Genomic DNA, 19,085 nt, shown 5'->3' on the forward strand with positions numbered 1-19,085 from the left:
GTGAGAGATGAAGAATGGTCAGCACCTTAAAACCCCAAGACACACGGGCACCCTAGCGTTTTAGATGTTAACTGTAGTTAATATAGTTCTCTTCTTCAGAGCAGGAGTCACTGAGTTCAGACTGTAGAGGACATCCTGCTCACCCTACAGTCATGCAATGTTTTTTCCTTTGTTTATTTCCTGTCCTTGGGTTTAAAGTCTTTAACTATAACCAGTCTCTTGCTACTGATGAAACAGTAGAACCCAGTCAATAAACAAGCCCTTATGATCCTGGACAGCAAACCTAAAAGCTTCCAATATTGTAGCATACTCCATGAGCATGAAGATGTAACATTTTTAGCTGAAAGAATTTTCCCATGAAACCTGATTAATGTACAAACTCCCCCACTTAGAATTCCATTATTCACAAAAACGCTGAGGACAGCAGTGTGTCATCTTCCAGATTTATCTGTTACTGTACAACCTTTGTCCTTGTAACATAACATCATACATTGCTATGTTGTAAGTGCCTGCTTTTATTATCTCCTCTGTATTTTTCACGCTACAATTATTCTTTATGTTTTGTCTGCCTGGTTTTTGATTTGTTTTTAAATGGCTTATAATGTTGTTTTTAATGGCTAATTCAAAATTTAATGAATTTGGAATCTGGCCAACAGCCGCAAACTAACCGTTTGGCAACACTGGAACATTAGCAGTAACACTGATCAATTTTAAATGCTCATTGATTTATCATATTACGCCTTGCTTTGGTTGTCTGTTGGTGTTGGTGCTTCAGGCAGTTTTGATGTGTTTGCCAGCTGTGTTGGCTGAAGCATACTGAAGCAGGTCAAACAGAATCTTGGCCTCACAGCTCACAAGTTTTCATCAAATCATCTGCATGTTTCCTCTGGCAGACAAATTTGCGACCAAGCCAACGGTTTTTTCACATGATCTCACTCCCACTCGGCTGAATTTACTGTAATCTCATTGATAATGCTCTTCATCGTTCCCTTGTTCTTTCCTTCCTTCTTTCCTTCCTTCTTTCCCTTTGTTTCTTTTTCTCTGAGCCCTCAAATGGCGTGAGGCCAGACATATGCTCTTCATTTTGCCCAGACAATCTGTCCAATCGAAAAAACACTGTCACTCAGCTTTGACGATTTGCTGTGACATAACTTCAAACTGCTGTTGGGCTTTATCACTTTGTCTGCAAATGGTAGCGCCCCTCGCCTCTTGAAATCTATTGTTTTCTGTGTCCAGACCCCAAACCGCTGAAATTTACAGCACAACTCCACTAAAATCAGATCAAAGCATTGAAGGGAGAAAAGGCACTGCATAAAATGGTTTCATCAAGAATCATAGAATGAAATGGCCCACTTCCTTTCCCAATGTTGTTTGGACAGGTGAGTGAAACTGCAAGCTAGGCCTCGGTCCCACGACTGCAGCCACCTCAGACAATTGAACTGTTCCAAGTCAAACATGAGCTATTGCGGCTCAGAAATAAAGATAAGCAGTTGAAAACCAAAGGTGGGAGTCCTCAGCTTCACCCTGATGTTAAACAAATACTCAGAAAAAATATCCCCACACCTCTACATGACTGTTAGCTGCAGGAAAGTTTCACCAGTTTTTACCCCTTTGTCTGTTGCTGTAATGGAACGATTTACAAAAAAATTGGCTCCTGCAGTTCCTTCAGATCAGAGGCTGTCTGTGTGTGTGTGTGTGTGTGTGTGTGTGTGTGTGTGTGTGTGTGTGTGTGTGTGTGTGTGCGCGCGCGTGTGTGTGTGTGTATGCAATCCTTGTGTGACTATTTCTGTTTGCGCTGCACATTTTGTTGAACATCCAAGTAAAACACCTCTCCTCCTCCACCTCAAGCTTTTATATTTTTGGAGGATTTTGTTTAGCTTGTAAGGTCTTGTCCTCTTTTTTGCTCAGTCAGTTTCCCTCACAGGAATGTAAAGCTGTAAAGCCTTGATGTGGTGGAACACGTCATGTCACCAGATCAACAGCAACACTGAGAATATGCTTAGGTAGGATTTTTCATTTGTAGCTGTTAAGACTAGACGAGCTGGAACTTACATAACATGTTATTGTGGATGCTTTTATTGTATTTGGAGTAAGGGTCTAGAAATCCTCCGAATGGGTGGCCCATGGGAACCCAAACCTGAACTTTGGCAGAGGTGCAGTGCTCTACTCTGCAACATTCTTGGTGTTTTTACTCAGAAAGTTGCTTTCCTTTATAGCAGCTCAACTTTTTCTGAGGATTCAATCTGGATTTTAAGTTGATGAAGAGTATGAACTGGCTCTCACTTTGGCTACTGTTGCTCATTCTGATTCTCCTTGAAATGTTTGTAGCTGTTTCAAAGGCCAAGAAGTTCTCCATCTGCAAAAGCGATCGCTGAGCAACAACTCTTGTCAACTTCTTGCACATATTAAATGAGCTATGCGACAGTCAGAAGCTTTCTTGTTGCCACTTTAAAGTGGAAAATTGAGGATTTGAAGAATACGGACACACAATATTCTTCTCACATTGTCCGGTCTACCAGAAAGAGCATTTTGAGTCTTGTTGGCAGGATAAGGAGCCTTAAATGACTGAGGCATGACGGGAAAGTCCCTGGTATTCTCTGGCTCTGTCTACCCCCCAACATGGCCCACGAATTACCCCTCCACTGCCAAGCAATAACACAAAAACACCATAGGGTAAAACCTTGTGGCAAATAACATTAGTCACAACTCATATTCATTTTAAGTTTTTGGCCATGTGGCTGGTGTTATTTTTCCAAAGCAGGTCACAAGACTAAGACTTTGATGGTTCCTGTATCTTCAAATATCAAAGGAATCAAAACGCATTACACAGAAAATCAACTTTGTTGGTAGTAATCTCATTTACTGAACAAATGTTTTCTCATCAGCTTGAAAAGACCATATGCAAGAAAGAGTCCATTCTGTTTATTATGTCTAGACGTGATTCTCCAAAAGTATTTGAGTGTGCTGTGAACAACTAAAAGGTAAGCTAGGATAACAGAGTCAGTGTTTAGTCTTGTTCCCATGAACTCCCTTATACGCTGATTTAAATTTCAAGGCCCATTGTTGCCTCCTGCATTATGAGTTGAACTCCCTTCTTAATTTCTGAATGTATGACACTCATTTAAGTGCTAAAATAAAGGTATAGACCTAAAAAGTCACATTTGTATGTTCTGATATCACGGAGACATCTCAGTGGACGTCCTGCATGTAAATCCGATTAATCCCTGTGGATAAAAATTGGTGTTGACCTTCTGCCCAAAACAGAGAAAGAGCAACACATCAGTGCTGGCTAGTTCCTGTGTGTCTAAGGCCGTTACATCAGTTAGTCAGCACCTAAAATAACATTCAGTCAGCCTTGCACTTTATTCTAAGTAAACTTCATCCTCCAGTTTTACCACAGTCAATTAGCTCATTTCCCATGTGTCATCTCTCTGGCTCGCTCGTTAGCTAACGGGTGACCTGCTGACGGGTCACATCATGCCGGAAGCCCGCTTCCTTTATAAATACACTTAATAAAATTGCCACAAACACACACAGAGACACACTCACACACAAAATCTCCCCAGAGGAAATTTTTAATAAGAGTCCAGTTTTATGGACATTCCCCTAGGGAGAAAAGTACCTATTTCCTCAGCCTTCAGGGGCTCATTCAGGATACAGGAGGGTGCTAAATTACACACCAGACCAAGCCACCAACCTCTTTTATCTCAAGAGTACACTCACTGGCCCCTAAGGTATTGCATTGGCTAATCGATTTAAGTTATTCCCCCAATGGTGTTTGTGATACTTAAAAAGGATGGTCCATGTTCTTTATGAAATTTAGGTTTTACATTGCATTCATGTGGTGTCAGAACAAGTGGAAAAATGAGTTCCCGACTGTTCCCGAAGTTGTGTCACACGACTTGCCAAATTATACATGTCATATTACACAGAAATATGGCGGACAAAAGACCTATATTAGTTCTTTATAAGCATTAACCCTGATAACATGTCAGGTAAAGCAACATTTTAGTAGTTTTAGGGAATGTAGCCTACTAGTTCAGCAACAAATCTTGGACAAAATCACTAAGCTTCAAATTATTTCAGCATACTTAGATAGGAACATCACATACATAACATGTTGTTTCCACATTATGACTTGGCGTGAATGCAGCATAATATCCTTCAGTAACAGAAAAAAAGGATATAGTATCTAATCTGTTGCTAGCTAAACAGCTAAACAGCAGGGTAGCTATTGATAGCAACAATGGAATAAAAACAATATTCCTACGATTAAATAAACAACAAACAATACTTTTTGTTACAAATAATTGCGACAGACAGTAAAGTTACTGTTAAAAGTTAAAGTTGTCCAGAATACAGCTTGTTTTTCATGTTGTGGAGCTAATGCTTTTACACCCTGCCTTTTTTTGGCTAACAAAACAAAGCTGTATTTTTCTTGTTTGACTGCTATACCATATGGAGGATAGTGTGTGTCTGACAGATAGCTTAAGGTATTTCTTGCTGAACAAACCATTTGTAACTCAAAGACACATACAGGAATTATTGAGGATATTTCTTGTTTCATCCTGTTCTTAGTGTTCTTTGAGGAAAGCTTTTCAATTTTCTGTATGTTAATTCATGACTGCTGTAAACTCATAATTTAATGTTGGTGTGTGTATACTTTGAAGTTTAATTTCTTAGACATGAGTGCTGTTTATTTGAGTGGTCTTCTCTTTTTCCTTGTCTTAGGTCCGGCAGTGTGAAGAATCACTGGGAGGAAATCTACTACTTTGTGGAGAATCTAGCAGAGAAATTCAAAAGGTAAGTGGATCTACATAGGTGGACAGTATATTGTAACACTTAAAAGGTTTGGAAACGTTTCATAACTGGACTTTAAGTCTCTAGTTACTAAACAACCTTGTTGCCTCTGTACTCGACTTCCTGGAGCCCCGAGATGTAGATCATCAGAGAAACGCACACTTTAAGCAGCAGTCACACTGGTAAAGTAAAATAAAATCTGTCCCTACAGCTACAGCTGGCCATATGCTAAGTCACTCAGCATCCAGGTTGATGTTTCACTCTGTCTCTGCAGTAGCTGAGCTGATGCCAGTGGTGTAAGTGAGTTTCCAGCAGTGACTACAGGCTGGAAAGCCTGGATGTGTCGGATAGCCTGGGATTTACAGCCTCTTGAGACTTAGAGGAGGGCACAGAATGATGGATGCTCTCAATGGGCAAGGCCTACAAAATCCACCACCTTCAAAAAACACTGCACCATCTCAACTCAGATCTTTTCCCCGAAATGTTACTCTAATCTAATCTAAAATCATATTATAATGAGTGCAAATGATAGAAAGCTCCATTGAGCTCCTTGTCTAAAACTTTGATCTGAGTTGGAAAACAATCATGTATTGCATTCTGTTCAATAGAGTTAAATAAAGTCACTAGTTACAAAAGCGTGAGTTACTAGGACAAATGTATGGCAATGTTATAAGTAGAATAGGCCCATATAGCCATTAGAGGAACATTATACAGGGCTTGAAATTATAAAACTAATAGGATCTTGCAGTCCCCCAGCAGCATAACTGCCCCTAATTGAACATCAGACTGTAAAGTGTATTCGTCAATTGAGCCTCTTTATGTGATCGAAAACTCATGTCCTAACGGTTCATGTTGTTATCTGTTATCTATGTTTGTGATACATAAACGGGATGGTCCACTTGTCACTTGATTGCCCCGTCAAGGTGGAACAATAGCTTAATAAGTTGGATTGGTTGCAAACCATTCTTTTGCTATGAATATTAACATAAATTCAAACAGCTGTTTTTTTAATAAAACATCTGCTAGTATATACACATAACACTGTATAAGTTGTCAGAATGTCATTGTACCAGTGTCACACAGATACAAACTAGTGTGACAGTAAGATGTGGACATTTTCATTTATCCCTTTTATGTCATGTCAGTGGTAGTCATTTAGAGTGCCGTCCTCCACTTATTCTGTAAGCTCTCTTGTGGCTAAAATATGAACTATATTTTACTCCAGAGCTGTAAAAATGCAGTGTAAAATGTGACATTTCAACAAACGGTCTTCAGCTCGTGGGTGGTTTTGTTTTGTCCTTATTGCTTGTAGGCCACAACAACACCTGGAGCTTCGTGGTTCAGCCACAGCAAAGAGCTGACCCTCAAAGTTTCTGTTTTAAACAAACATGAGAAAGTTTCAAACAGCTCAAATCTCCATGAACTTACTTTCTCTCACAAACAATAAACACTTTTTTTCTCTCTTCAGATCGCCGTGCATGTATGTGTATGTAACGCCTTTCTAAATATAAATTTTAACCAATAAACAAAAGTAACAAACTTTTTCACATCTGAGGAGTCAGTGACATAGCTTGAATACCAATGTTTAAATCACTGTCACGCACAGAGGTTTCATACATCCATGCACGGTGCCACTTTTAATTTATACACAGGCATGTTGGAGTGATCACAAAGGAAGTGAAGATATTTGTTCATTGTTCATTTTAACTGCCATTTATTTTATGCTTCTGAGGAAAACAAATGTCTCTTTTTGTATAGCTGATGCTTTTGATTAACCTCAGATGATGTGGAAATGTTTGTATCACTAAGTGTTGGGCAAGGTGGGAAATCACCAACCAGCAGCCAAAAGCTGTTAAATTTTGTCATTGGCAGTTACCATCAGTCTTTGGCACATATCATCAGAAACTCTGTGTTTCTGTGGGGATTTTAGTACTTCCCAATCTTCAAATCAAACTGGTGAACAGTGTGGGCTGCTGAATGACAGGTGTGATAATGGATTGTTTTTTCTGTTCTAGTCCCATGCTGAGGATGTCCTTCATAACATTCTCCTCCAGAGCATCCACCATCATGAAACTGACGGAAAACAGGTAAATGAAGTCATAGTGGATGCAGTCTGTTGATTAATGTAATTATTTCATGTGACCCTTTAATATAATGAACTGCAACTGACCAACCTTAAGATGAATCTGTGTTAGAAGTGCATGTTTTTCTAGCAAGAGAAGCCATCAGCCGTAAAGTAAACTCAAAACTATTACACCAGAGTAAAAGCAGATGCTCTCTGGACTCATGTGAAGTTGAAAATTGGCTTGTGTCACCATTTAACTGTTGCGTAAAACTCACTGTTGTTTTGTGTGAGAGAGTTGAGGCAACTTGGTTTCCAGAGAGGTCTCCAGTCAGCATGAGAGCTCCAGGGAATGAAATGAACAGAGTCAGGTGAAAATTTTAGGAAAGGGAGAGGTTAGAGACATCTACACCCTTGAAAAAGACAGGTAACTGCAGTTTACATGCATCCTCATCCAAAACCAACTCAGCTATCTTTCTTCTCTGCAGAGTGGACATCAGAAAGGGGCTGAACGCTCTGAAAAGAGAGATTCCTGGTGGAGACACATTCATGCACCTTGGATTGCAGAGGGTAAGCCTTTGTCATAATGCTTTTTTAATGCTATTTGTATCAAACTTTTTTAGCAAAGCTCAATGTTAATTGAACAAAAATGTCTTCCCATTTGAAGGCAAACGAGCAGATACACCAGGAGAACTTTGGTAAGCATCAAATAACTCATTCGCATGAAAACTTACTTCAGGCTAAGTTATGAATTACGTTGGTGTTATATAGCATGTCTGTACGTTTCTTCCAGGCACAGCCAGCGTGATTATTGCACTGACAGACGGAGAGCTGCAGGAAAATCAGCTTATTACTGCACAGCAAGAGGTAGCAACTCAAAAAAACGCTTTAGTAACAGGGCTCATCTGGTGGCAAAAATACTCACATTGCTTAGAGTGCCGGTTTTCTGGAAGTAATAGATTTATTCCCTCTTTCTTCGACAGGCGGAGAGGGCCAGGTCTCTTGGAGCCATTGTGTACTGTGTTGGCGTCAAAGACTTCAATGAGACACAGGTAACACCTATGCCAATGCAATAAATGTGTGCTGCATGTAAAGCATTTCAACATCTATATTCCATACATTTTTGAAGTAAAATTCACTCAACTTCATTGTAATTGCCTTTCAATTTACAGGCCACTTTCAGTTTACTGTGTGTGTACTCTATACCACATGTGCTCAGGAATCCAGAGTTGTGGAAACATCCAAAATGCTGTTACCTCTGTGTTGCACAGTGTGTTTTCAGTGGCCCCTGTGCAATTTGGCCAACCCATAATTTAAAACTTCCTGAAAGCTAATCCGAGTGATTTTTAACCCTGAGCTGCCTCTTAGGCCGCTGCAGACGCCAACACACAAAGCTGGACTGCAAATTTTTATATCTTGGCTAATACCAGAGAAGTTATACAGAGAAGATATACAACTTTAAGAATCCTCAGTATAACTCTGTAGGGAAAACCCGTAAGGCCACTAGAAAGCCAATCCTCTTCTTTTAACAGCCAAGGATGGAGTTTCCATTGACGTAAGGGGCCTACTGCGCATGCGTGGTAGAAGTATAACCGGTTGGGAAAAATGCTTTTTAAACCTTATTTTGAGGCGAAGTCGTCAAACTTTTTCAGCAGTTTTTATCAGATTTTATTGCTGATTCTATTCATGTAGTTTATATGTTCCGGTGACCAGTGAAAGTGCAGTTCTAGGCTCTCTCCCCATTCATTCAGACAGCAGCCTGGGCTGTGTCTGAAATAATTTTTTGCTTAGGAAGGTTCCTAACTGAGTGAAGTGAACCAGAAGTATTTCAGCGGCAGCCATGACAAGAGCTGGTCGAATTCTCTAAAAGCTAAGGAAAGGTGCCTCAATGCTTCCTTTCATATCTCCTTTAGCATAGAGTACATAAGACCATCCTTTACGAAAGGAAAGGAGAGAATGCCGTCCCACAGTTCCTTGCAGCGGCAACATTTACACATAGCCACGCACGTTCTCAAACTCAAAGATAAAATCCATTGACCACATTTAGCAAAATTCTTGCACTACAGACGCACATTATGATTCTTGAATAAGACTCACAATTTCCTTCTTTCTTTTGGTTTGTTTTCTTTTGGCTTTGCTGTAATCTAATACTGTTTCAACACCGTTCTATGTTTCAGATTGTTGAAATAAGCTATAAAGTGTTGTATTAGAATTTTCTACAATAAAAAAAAAGAAATCACCGACCATAACGGATAAAGGATTTTGATCAAGTTACCATTGTCTATTAAGCCTTTTCTCTCTTATGTTGTAACTCGCTAATATGCACATGTCTTGAACTGTCAACAGTAACTGAGACCTATGCAAGCTGTGTTACTATTCTTGTAAAATGAGTGAGGACAATGTTGCAGCATGTATGTATTGCCAGCCTTCAGCAATATCATTAATTCATTTTACTTCAGTCACAGATGCTGTCACCCTTACCTTTATAAAGGCAATGATCAAGCTGCAGTCAGTGTTGATCACATTATCAACGCTGACCGCCACATTGTCGATTCTTGTTGGGTTTTTTTACTAGGTTATGTGTAAAATTGTATTTGATCACAGAGCTGCAGGCAGCACATATAGAATACTAGGCTATTCACTCAGCAGCCTCTTCTGCTAGCTCCCCCCCTCTCTCTCGCCACAGTTACACTGTCATTCTGTGGGAAACACTGTTTACATACAATTCAGATTCATGTTGATGAATATGAATAATATGAGGAGGGTGAGTGTGAGCAAGCATTCTCAATGTGACAACCCTTTCTGCTATGCCTTTTTGCTATCTTGATTATGAAGTAATATATTCCACCTTGTTGTCCACCTTTAGATGGCCTGCATTAAAACAACACGGGGCGCAACGCAAAGATGTGGTTTTTGTAGTCCATCTTCAGAACATTGTAGTTTCATCAAGGCAGGCCACGTCATTAGTATAAGATATCTGAGACCTAAAGATATTGCTCTCTCTCTCTCTCTCTTTTAGTAACCTTTAGTAACCAGATGTGACCTCTGAATGTTGGAGGTGTCTCTCTAACCACAGTTGCAGAAAAATAATTTATCCAGTAAATTGTTTATTAATCATTTTGTGAAATACTTATTTTTTAATTTAGTCAATAATAACCAACACCTCTGTCTCCCCCTATAGCTGGCCACCATTGCAGATACCATCGAGCATGTGTTTCCTGTGTTGGGCGGCTTCCACGCCCTCCGGGGAGTCATTGATTCGGTAAATAAACTCCTCTCTGTGCAGGGAAGCATTCCCGGAGATGACGCCCACATTCATATATTTATCTAGAATCTGTCCTGCATTAGCTCAATCACCTTTTATCACTCCCTTTTGGGTGTCAGAGCTACCTTTAGAAAACACTCAAAGTATAAATACACAGAAAACTCACTCAATTACTGTAACAGGAGTATATTTTAGAACTTACGTCCCACCTTGTTCCTCATCAACCTTTCAATCCAGTCACATCTACATTGCTTTTCACAATGCAAGAGATAAAAAGTGTCTTGGTTTACTGTACAGCCCACTGTCAAAGTTTTGGTGGAAGATTCAACTCAGACAGACAGTATTTTTCATACATGGCAGGCAGAACTGTCTCTGTGTGTAGGCATACTGGGCTAATGGAACACATTCATGTATCATGAGTACAGTACAAACAGGGTAAGCACACTTCATCTTGTGTTTCTCACAAGAGACGCTAATATTTTCATCAGTTTCCCTGTTTATTTGTTAGAGTGATGTGGTTAATCTTTTTTCTCTCATATAATCCTTGCACAACACATACAGAGTTTGCATCGATAACGTTACAGATGTAACACTCGAAATTGTTAGACATAGACAAAAGTAGGCTTCTTATTTCACGCTGGCAACCATTTATTTTGACAGCTGAAATGACAACTGTCGCGGGCAGATTTTAGCAGCTGTACCTAGCTAGATTTTTAAGCCTTAACTGGGGACGCTGGGGACATGTCCCCACCACATTTTGAAATGGCTGATTTTGTCCCCCTCACTTTTTGAAAGTATCTGTTAAAAATGTTCTGAAAAATAGCAAGAGATGTTAACTAAGAAACGAAAATGCTTTGAGAAAGGTTTATTTGCACAATAAGAAAACATGCAAAGCAAGTAAATATAGAAGAAACGTGCATTGTGCAACAGACTGCTGTTTACTGCATTATCATCTGTTATTTTTTTCTATTTATGATTTGTCATCTCCCAGCTGAATTTTTTGTTCCACTTTTTATAAAGGAAGACATTTCCACCCTAAATTGGAGCAGAAAATGTTTCCAGAATGCAGGAAATTAAGTATTTAATGCTCAAAATCTTCTTGGGGAGGAACCCCATATTTTAACGTTTCATATTTCTTCAAAATAGTGCTAAAAATCTTCTCATCTTGTTTTTGAGCATCGTCAGGTCTCGTTACACAAGGCTCCATGAGCTGGTTGAAAGCGCTGTTTCCAAATCACTCAGCTTAGGTTGTTTGTAGTTTCAAACAAGTAACCTTGGGAGAATGTTGGTAGTTGCTAAAGTGCTCCTTGACCTCGGAAGTAATTCTCAGTTAATACTGTAGGTAGTAAGCTAGTTAGCCATGCTAATGATCGCAGCTTATGTTGAGAGCAGAGAAAAACACAGTTTAATGAATCATCGAAGGAAGGTTCAAATCAAGGGCAACTGGTGTAGCAGATCTCGGCTACGTAAAATTTTAATACAGTTATGAAAATTAATATTTCCGGGAATATTAATTTTATACCTCGAAATTAGGAGCACCACCTAAAGATTTGCTTGTCCGCCCAAGCCTTTAGGTCCTTGAGTATAGCCTGAGATTTATACCGAGTTCGGTTAATTCATTAGTTGTTATTCTGAAATCGTAAGGTCAGTCAGTCAGTCTCAGATCTGAGCGTAAGTTCTGTGTATAGGGACTCTAGATTCTGAATAACACACACACATACATCGCTGTGCTCAAAGTGAATTTATTAACTAACAAAAGAGAGTACAATAGTGGGTAAATGTGGTGATATTACAGGGGTAACAGTTAATATGACCACAAGGAGGTACTAAAAAGGGTAGCCTATGTAAGGTTCGATTGAGTTTTAGTTTATTGTAGAGGGAGAGAATTCTACGAGTATGAGGGAACGAATAACCGAAATTGGGTTGCAGATTTAGCTTGTCTAATCTAAGGGTTTATTAACTGTGGATGGAGCCCATAGATCACCAACGAGTCACAGAGTGTTGTTTGTTTTGGCCTACCGTTGCCGCAGGTCCCGTGGCGAGGCTCGACTGCCGGTTGACTCGGGAAGTCGGTTCTGGCCCGACCCCAGTGGCGTTTTCGAGTTGGGTTGAAACCGGTGGATTGGTTCCGGAGTCCTCTGTGGGAAGCGCTTGCAGCAACGGGCTGTCAGCCAAGGCTTTTGCTCTGATCTCAGTTCGTTTGGTGTCGCTATAGGGCCCACTCAGGGTTTTGGTCGTCAGAGCCGTAGTTTCATTTATTCAAGGCCATAAATGAAGGCTTCTGAGTTTCTGGTCCAAAGTTGCTCACAACGGTCGGATGGGGTTGCAACAACAAAATCAAATAAACTCACACATTCACCGTAGGTTCGCGACGCCTCGGGAATATCGGCTATTTAATGTTGCTGAGGTTAAACAGGCAGCTCCAAACAAAATAAAGAAAATCAAATCTCCCGCTGAGAAATTTGGAATTCAGGGTCGTAGCCTTCTCAGCTCGTCTGAAGGAAATTTAAGTACGAAACAAAAATCGGAATTTCAAAAGTAAAGGAAGTTTAAGAGAACGTATACGTTTAGTTTCAAGAAAGTTTAAACGAAGAGTTTTGAAGAGGTAAGAAGCCTAGAACAAAAGACAGCAAGGCCTTTTTATTGATTCCGCTAGGTAGTGACGTCAATTTTGGGGATGGTCTCACAAACGTCGCTAAGGTGTTAACTTTTGGGATAAAGAAATATACGTTGCGCGTATTTCTCTTTGATCTCTCTCTCCACAATATCGACATTTGGAAAAATACTTAGTTCTAAACATTCGGATAAAGACAGTTAAAACAAGGCTAAACACTATGGAAAAAGTTATAATGGTTATATAAAACGTAACAAAGCTTGATTACATGTCCTCAGTATACTTGCTGGTTACTGGTTTTAACTCATGAGACAATTTAGATGTCAGCATGACAGTATAATTTCGTTTATGCAATTACGTGGTGATAGTTAGGCCTACTTAACAATTCTGTCAGTGTAAACCGAGTTTTAAACACTTGCGTGTTATACCTTTCTTGTCCCCTTGGTGGCGCTCGGGTCACACAAGAAAAGAGTAGACATTCCACTTTAACTGAGAGGCTGGTGATGCCTACGAGCGTTTCCATGGATAATTTAGTAAGAAATTGTATATGAAACATTTAACTAAAGCATTAGTTAGCATTGAATAGACAGTGATTACTAGGGAGTAACAGGAATGACTTAAGACAACACAGAATGAGGTTAGAAAACTAGTTCAAGATTACTTTCTTATGGGTCTGCTAGTCTTCAAACATCACTAAAGGATAACAACAGGGTTATTACTTACTAAACTCAGAGGCTAACACTGCTGCTCACTTAGCAAGGTTATTATTTAAACAGAATAAACACAGTTATACTGGAACCTTGCTTGGTTTGAGTAACAGGGGTTTTTATGGTCTTCTCTGCATTCCTGGCTTATCGCACAGGATATCAGAGAATGAATTGGTGGTTTATGGCTCAGCCGTTCTGTGGGAGAAAAGAGTCAGATTGAGGCTGGAGGTGACCTGCTGGAGGGAAAGGGGTCAGATCGCCCCTTTTCCTGTTCTGTGGACTGTCTTTAGTGACACCTTTACAGCTAGAAAGGTTCACTAAGGCTCTCTGAATACACAATCCTTAAGCGATTCATTGTCTGATTGAGTCTCTTTCGGTCCTTACCAACACCAGGCGATGTCTCTGGGTTTTACATGTGAAAGAGGTCAACTCTCGGGGAGGGAAACTTCCCTCCCTCTTTTGACACCATCTGACCTTCTTTGAAGTGCGTCTGGTTGCGTTCACAACAGTCCCCCCTTTCGAGCCGGTATTCGCTCTGATAGGGAACACCGGGTCGAAGATGAGGAGCAACCAGCGCAGGTGCTGGTCCGGTGTTGATCAGGTGTTGGTCAGATGCTGGTCCGGTGTTGATCAGGTGTTGGTCAGATGCTGGTGAGTTAGAAGGGATCAAGCAGGGGAGAACAGGTGGCAAAACACAACAACATCTGGGATCAGGTTGGTGTCCTTCTAGAGTCGCTAAGTGTTGAGTGGCTCTATTAGTATACTAATTCTAGAATAGCAGGGGCCATTATGTTTTCTGGTCTGCTGTATTCACGGTCCTCCTCCACCATTTCTAGATCTGCAGCTGGTCTTCGTTTAGAGGCCCTATTACCTACAAGGGCGGCCACTCCCCGGGTGCATTTGTCTAGTTTGCCTTGCAGAGCCTGGGTACGCTTGATATAGAAGAAAGCCAATCCAAAAATGAACAAGTAACCTAGAATGATGGTGGTGGCTAAGATTGAGTCGGGCCCGGACCATGAGTGGGCTAGGGGTTGACTAAGGGTGTAATTTGTGGTGGCAATTTCACGGAGCATGTCATCAATAGGGGTCACATCAATTGTTTGGGCTCCTTTGTATTGTATCTGAGTGATAGTGTCAGGGTTTAACTCTAGAGAGCGGGTACCAAAGAAGTCAGGTACTTCAATCTCGCTCTCATATTGCTCTGGGTTCAAATGATAGAGGGCTACCTCTTCTATGTGTAGAATGGCATTCTCTGGTACGTCTACCCACATGGTTTGGTCGGGTAGTTGGATGCGAGTGGCGGTGTCATGCAGGTCGTAGGTCAGGGTGGCCGTTCTAGCGGGGGTGTTTACTAGCCAGCGGTTCCCAATTATTTCGGCCTGAGTCTTAGTGACTTTGGCCCGGGGTGTGAGTGTTGTGGGACACCGGGCGTGTTCCGCCATGGGTTTGAGGCCGCAGATCCCATCCGTGTTGTCGCGAAGGAACGGCTTACTGGGACACAGATAGTGGATTTCTCTGGTGAGGGTGCACATATGTAAATTTGGAGCCAGGTGTAGTTCAGGGTCGCTGTCATGGTAGGCAATGACAGCAGGTGTCTCCACTTTAACGTGTGTACTACCTTGCCAGAGCCCCACGTTTACCACATCCTTGAGTCTATAGATGTTTTCCGAGTTAATTATGGGAAGATTGACGAGGAAGGCTACTTCCCTTTCTTCCGGGTCAACGTGGATGGGCACGGCACTACCCAGCGTGTAAGCCAAGTGTGTTTGGAGTGGGGTAATAGTGTCTCTAGTGGCGGCCGCTAGTAGGTCCTGCACTAGAGAGACGGGCACTAAGTAAGGTGGGATCTTTCCCATGGCCAGTTGATCCACGGAGGAGCTAGTCTCTCGCAACATATCTGCCATTAGCATGCTGACCAATAGTGTGTGGGCATAATCTGCCCTGACTGCCAGGATGAGATCGTTTACTGCTAGCAGGGTTCTGTTTAGAGCTTCACTGTGGGTGTTAACGACTAGAATGGTGTCCTTCAAGGTCTTTCCTAGAGTTTCTACTTGCCGCTGCTGGTAGTAAACTTGCTTCCTGATCTCTGGGAGTTCAGACTCTAGTTCGCTGACGTGGCGCCTGATTGTGTTTAGACTAACGGCGTTGACTGAGGAAAGTCCTATACTGAAAAGGGTTCCAACGGCGGCAGCTGCAGTGAGCAGCCCTCCGATGAACCGCTTGGATCGGTGATTGTACCCCCTAGTTCTGATTGGGTTAGGGTGAACTTTTGCAGTTGCCGCAACACGTGTGTTATATCTGCTTCCGCGTGTTCTGCGACCACTCTGGACCAGCGGCTGGTGTAGAAGGAGGCCTCTTTGGCAGAGGTTGGGAGGTTTTTCTTACATACCTCCTTAGGGCTCAGTTTTACAAACACTTTCTGTGTGTGCAGGCGGCAATTGGTAATCAACAGCCCAGGCTGTCCTTTAAGTACCACCCCAGAATTCGGCCCTGGCTCCACAATCCCAGGATGGATGGTGGTGATTGCCAGGTTGAGTGTCAGCAGAACAAGCAAAAACGTCATCTGTTTGGAAAGAACGCACGCGGTTAGGGCCATTTTGAATGTATAGTACAGGTCAGTCTTAATGGGTTTCACTGGTTCTATTGGCTGGAGTTTCCCCCCTTTCCTTTATTTGGCCCGTATGAGAGCTCGAGGTCAGCTACGAGATCGTGAATTCTGGGAATCTGTGTGTTTCGAAGTTTGATTAGACAACCCCCCCACTCGTACCTGAGTGGTGGGTGGACTCCTCGCAGAGGAACCCTTGGCAGTGGTTAGAGCTGTTAATGGTAGCCCGAGTAAGAGATACCTGGCTTCTCAATCTTAGGTTTTAACCTGGCACGCACAAATAATCTCTTTCTTTAACCACTAACCGCTCTCGTTACTGATTAATTATTAATTCAAATGGACGCTGGCGTCCCCGACGTGTCCCATGGGGTTTTGGTGTGGCTTGATTTGGTTGCGGTGAACCCATTTGAAGGTGGGTTCCTTGTGATTCTTTTGTACTCTGATTTGGTACACGACTGGTGAGAGTTTGTCTGTGACCACATGAGGTCCTGTCCAGTGGGGGAACAACTTACGAGCACGCCTTCCTACATTCTGGCTGTCCCTTTGCGCTAGTGGGGCGAAATTGAAATACCACACCTTGTCTCCCACTTGGAGCTCATGGTGAGACGCCTTTTGGTCGTAGTAGGCTTTTCTCCCTTCTGCACTTTTGTTCAAGTTGTGTTGGGCAAAGGCGAACGTGTCCCTGAGGTGTTTACTTAGATCGGTCATATACTGGTGTGTCGTATATGCGGTGGCGATGCTAGCTTCGCCTGGCTGGTAGAGCAGATGCAATGGGAGAGTCATTTGTCTGCCAGTCATCATTTCGAAGGGAGAGATCCCTGTTGCCGTGTGGGGTGTCGCTCTGATTGCCATCAGTACCAGGGGCAGTTTTACATCCCAGTCCTTGTGATTAGCAGTCACATATTTCTTTAATATGTTGACCACTGTTCGGTTTGCTCGCTCCACTTGGCCAGAGGACTGAGGGTGGTGGCTGATGTGGAAGTTGGCTTCCACACCGAGCAGCTGCCACAGCTGTCGCATGACCTCAGCTGTGAAATGCGTGCCTCTGTCTGAGTCGACGCGACAGGGGAGGCCAAATCGTGAAAAGATGTGATTCATTAGCAAGTATGCGGTGGTTTGGGCCGTATCGTTAGGCGCCGGTAAGCCCTCCACCCACTTGGTGAATGCGCAAGTGACTGTGAGGAAATATTTATTTCCTCTGGCTGATTTGGTTAGAGGCCCCACCCAGTCGATCTGTAGGTCTGACCAGGGGAAAGAGATGCCTTTCCGTTGTAACGGGGCTCTGTGAAGCGGTGTTGCAGGTTGGAATTGGCAGCATACCAGGCAGCCTTTGATGTAGTCTGCTACATCTTTTCGCATGTGTGGCCAATACGCTACCTGTTTGAGTGCGTGATGTGTTGCGTTGGTGCCTTTGTGGCCCGCGCATGGCGAGTCATGGGCGTGTATTAGCATAACCCCCCTATGGCTCTGAGGTACCACGAACGCAGGTGAAGTGAGGGCCTCAGAGACATACACAAGGAGGCCCTTGACGAGGCGGAGAGACCGGCGTACGCGGTAGAGATCATTGAGACCGGGCGTGGAAGCAAGGTCATCGACTGGGGTTGTGGGAGTTTCCAATTCAGTAAGGTAGAGTACCATTTTGTGAATGGCAGGATCCTGAGCCTGCAGAGCGACCAAATCCGAGTTTGTGAAGGCAGGAGCTACGGAGACCGTAGTTGGATGAGGGGCAGTTGTCTGAGGCGCATGGGCCGCTTGAGACCTGGTGACCGCGCAGACTGTAGGGGCGGGCGGGTTTGGGCATGAGTCTGCCTGGAACTGCCAGGGTGTGCCGTCGATGGCACCTTGTTTGGCTAATGCGTCTGCCAAATCGTTCAGGTCTTTGTCCTGGCCAGGGACTCGGGAGTGGCCCCTAACTTTCTTCCAGTAAACCCGCAAGTCATGTGTGTTTACTAGGTATATTCGCAAGCTATGAATAGCTCTTTGTGTTTGACCGGTTTCCGTCCTGATGTCAGGAAACCGTTGTGTTGCCATGTTGGTAGGTGACAAGAGAAACTGAGGCGTGCATAGTTGGAGTCGGTGCACAGCACAAGAGTTTTGACGTTGTGTGCAACTGCCATTTCAAGTGTGATCAGGACGCCCGCTATTTCAGCGTATTGGGATGACTGAGATCCCAAGTGGAACCGGCGGGGTCCGTATGGGGTATCGTGGATCCATGCCACGCCCACGCCAGCACGGACATGTGTCTCGTGGTGAAAGGAACAGCCGTCCACATATGCCGTGATCATGCCTTTGCAGACGTTATCATCGAAGTAGTGGTGGCGTGTGTCCCTGGGGGGTGCGGGGTTGCAAAGTACCGCGGCATGTGAGAGGGCATCGTCAGAGCAGCGCCGGCAGGCTGCTAGCTCTGTGCCCAAAGGTGATTTCCTATTTTGTGCATAACGCACCTCTATGTCGAAACTCTGAAGAGTCATCAACCACGAGGCGACGCGGGCATTGGTGACTACCCCATCCCTAATGCGTTGGCTATTAAGGAAAGTCACCGGGTGGTGATGGGTTTCAATGATTACCTTCTGACCACCGAGATAGTTGGAAAAGTTTTTGACGGCCCACACCGTGGCTAGAAGTGCCTTTTCGCAGTCGGTGTATTTCAGTTCTGGGGCAAGCAGTGTTTTGCTGGCATATGCAACGACTCGTTTGTCCATGTCATGCAGTTGGTACAAGCCAGCGCTCAAGCAGTGGGCAGAAAACCCCACTTCCAAGTGAAATTCTTTGGAGCAGTCGGGGTAAGCTAGACAGGGAGCTGTACCAAGTTTCTCCTTTAGCGCCTGCATGGCGTGCTCCTGTGGTTTGTCCCAGGTGAAGGGGACATCTTTCCTGAGCAAATTTGTTAGCGGTCTGGCTAGGTCTGCGTAATTTTCAATGAACTGTCGGGAATAATTGCAGACTCCCAGAAAGCTGCGGAGTTCTGACACGTTTGCAGGGGCTTTGATATTGGAGATGCCCTGTACGCGACTTGCTTGTGGCTCTACACC

At 43.1% G+C, this 19,085-nt stretch overlaps 1 protein-coding gene across 1 annotated transcript in view; it reads left to right on the forward strand.

Annotated features, from left to right (window-relative positions):
• Positions 1-4,731: 4,731 nt before the first annotated feature.
• Positions 4,732-19,085, forward strand: part of LOC119883759 (anthrax toxin receptor 1-like) — a gene marked incomplete at its 5' end in the record, with an annotated part of 44,668 nt that continues 30,314 nt past the window's right edge. Inside the window, 7 exons of the mRNA XM_038694390.1 lie at positions 4,732-4,803; positions 6,816-6,887; positions 7,351-7,432; positions 7,530-7,560; positions 7,656-7,729; positions 7,846-7,914; positions 10,044-10,124. Of these exons, the coding sequence (XP_038550318.1) occupies positions 4,732-4,803; positions 6,816-6,887; positions 7,351-7,432; positions 7,530-7,560; positions 7,656-7,729; positions 7,846-7,914; positions 10,044-10,124 (481 nt within the window). The remainder of the gene's footprint in view (positions 4,804-6,815; positions 6,888-7,350; positions 7,433-7,529; positions 7,561-7,655; positions 7,730-7,845; positions 7,915-10,043; positions 10,125-19,085) is intronic.

This window comes from Micropterus salmoides, unplaced genomic scaffold, assembly GCF_014851395.1.
Source record: "Micropterus salmoides isolate LMB-PRFRI ecotype aquatic unplaced genomic scaffold, ASM1485139v1 Ms_hic_scaffold_301, whole genome shotgun sequence".
Classification (NCBI taxonomy): Eukaryota; Metazoa; Chordata; class Actinopteri; order Centrarchiformes; family Centrarchidae; genus Micropterus; species Micropterus salmoides.